This window comes from Papilio polytes, unplaced genomic scaffold (assembly GCF_000836215.1).
Source record: "Papilio polytes unplaced genomic scaffold, Ppol_1.0 DF824135.1, whole genome shotgun sequence".
NCBI lineage: Eukaryota > Metazoa > Arthropoda > Insecta > Lepidoptera > Papilionidae > Papilio > Papilio polytes.
The window spans coordinates 890751-892177 of record NW_013525069.1 but is presented as its reverse complement, the minus strand read 5'-3'; the positions used below and the strand labels follow the sequence as shown (position 1 = coordinate 892177).

General features: G+C 34.8%; 1 protein-coding gene across 1 annotated transcript; it reads right to left on the bottom strand.

The window, feature by feature from the left end:
- Positions 1-801: 801 nt before the first annotated feature.
- LOC106099225 (lysine-specific demethylase 3A-like) lies at positions 802-1427 on the bottom strand (the record flags this gene model as incomplete). Its single annotated transcript, XM_013277691.1, is given in 1 exon segment — positions 802-1427. A coding segment is annotated over 1 exon segment (77 nt), but the record flags the coding sequence as incomplete, so codon positions are not given.

Sequence of the window (1427 nt, the reverse complement as noted above, 5' to 3'; positions counted from 1 at the left end):
ATTCAGGCAAGTTCTTTGCCATGTTGGTTGTTTTGATTTTTCTGAAAATGTCCTCTATTTTGATAAAGTTTTTTCGTAATGATCTATACGACCCTGACTCTATTTTCTATACACTTTGGTCACGTTTACAATTAATATAATACCTCTATGAGAATTAAAAACATTTATAAAATACAATTAGTAATATTTAGTTTAATTTGCCACAATTTGCATACAAATTACTGAAATGTGTTCTTGTAGACCATCCTCAACATCTACGCCAAATTTCACGTAGATCCGTTTAGGCCACAACATCTAATAAACATCCATCTATCAATCTAAACTTTCGCATTTATAACAGTAAGACGTTTTAACAAGATATTAGTGATGATGTGAAAAATGTTTTAAGTAAAGTGCTATGCCACCTCTATATATTTGAAACTCGGCCTGTAATCACTGCAGTATATTGCAGAGACAAAAAGAATGGCATTGTGTGTACTATGATATTCATTGTAGTAGACTTTAAATAACTACATTTCGGTAGTGGATTTCCACAGCAACCCCGCACACAATCTTTGTGTTCCAATTAAAAATAAACGACAAATATCCGTTTTTTTTTTCAATAAAAGTTTCTCTTCAGGCTAAATATGCCGAGAGAATTTATATCTAATGTTATATACGACTGTGGATAGCACAAGACATGAAGCAGTTTTTCTTTATGCATGAATGCAGCGTGCATTACGTTAAAAGTGGTTACAAACGCAACTATATTTTACTACCTAGCGTTCATATTTATATGTTAAGGGAAATAAAAACAACTTCTAATATAAACTTCTTTTTTTTATTCCAACTTATAACCGTACATAATATACACAGTACAAAAAAACATGCTTCGTCTAATGCAGCAATAAGGACAAAATAAAATTGTCGCATATCTCGTTTAACTATGCCTTTTGTAACATACCAAACAAATTGAGAAAACTAATATTATAGGAGAAACTTATCTACACATAACAATGTACAATGCTTCGAGCGAATACGTTTTCACTTCAATACAATAACTTAAAAGTTACTTCTTAATATGTACTCGATGGAATTCGAATTAGTCAATTTACACATTACATACACTATTAACTACAATTAAGCTGAAACTTTGAAAAGTTTTTTTTGTAAATCATTTAAGGAACATAAAAACATCCACGTCTCAACGATATCACCATATTCAGACTAATTTACATTGCACACACACCGCCGCCGCGCGACTGCGCCGGCGCAATCTTAAGTTAAATGCGGAACTTAGCGATTAACGTTACGTTCGAGGTTGAGATCAATTGGGGAGGGGCGGGGAGGGCGGCGAGGAGCGGCGCGGCTTCACTTCTCTTCCAGCGCCTCCTCCAGGCAGCAGAGGGAGTCCTTGACCGCGTGGTAGACGATATTCTTGATCTGCA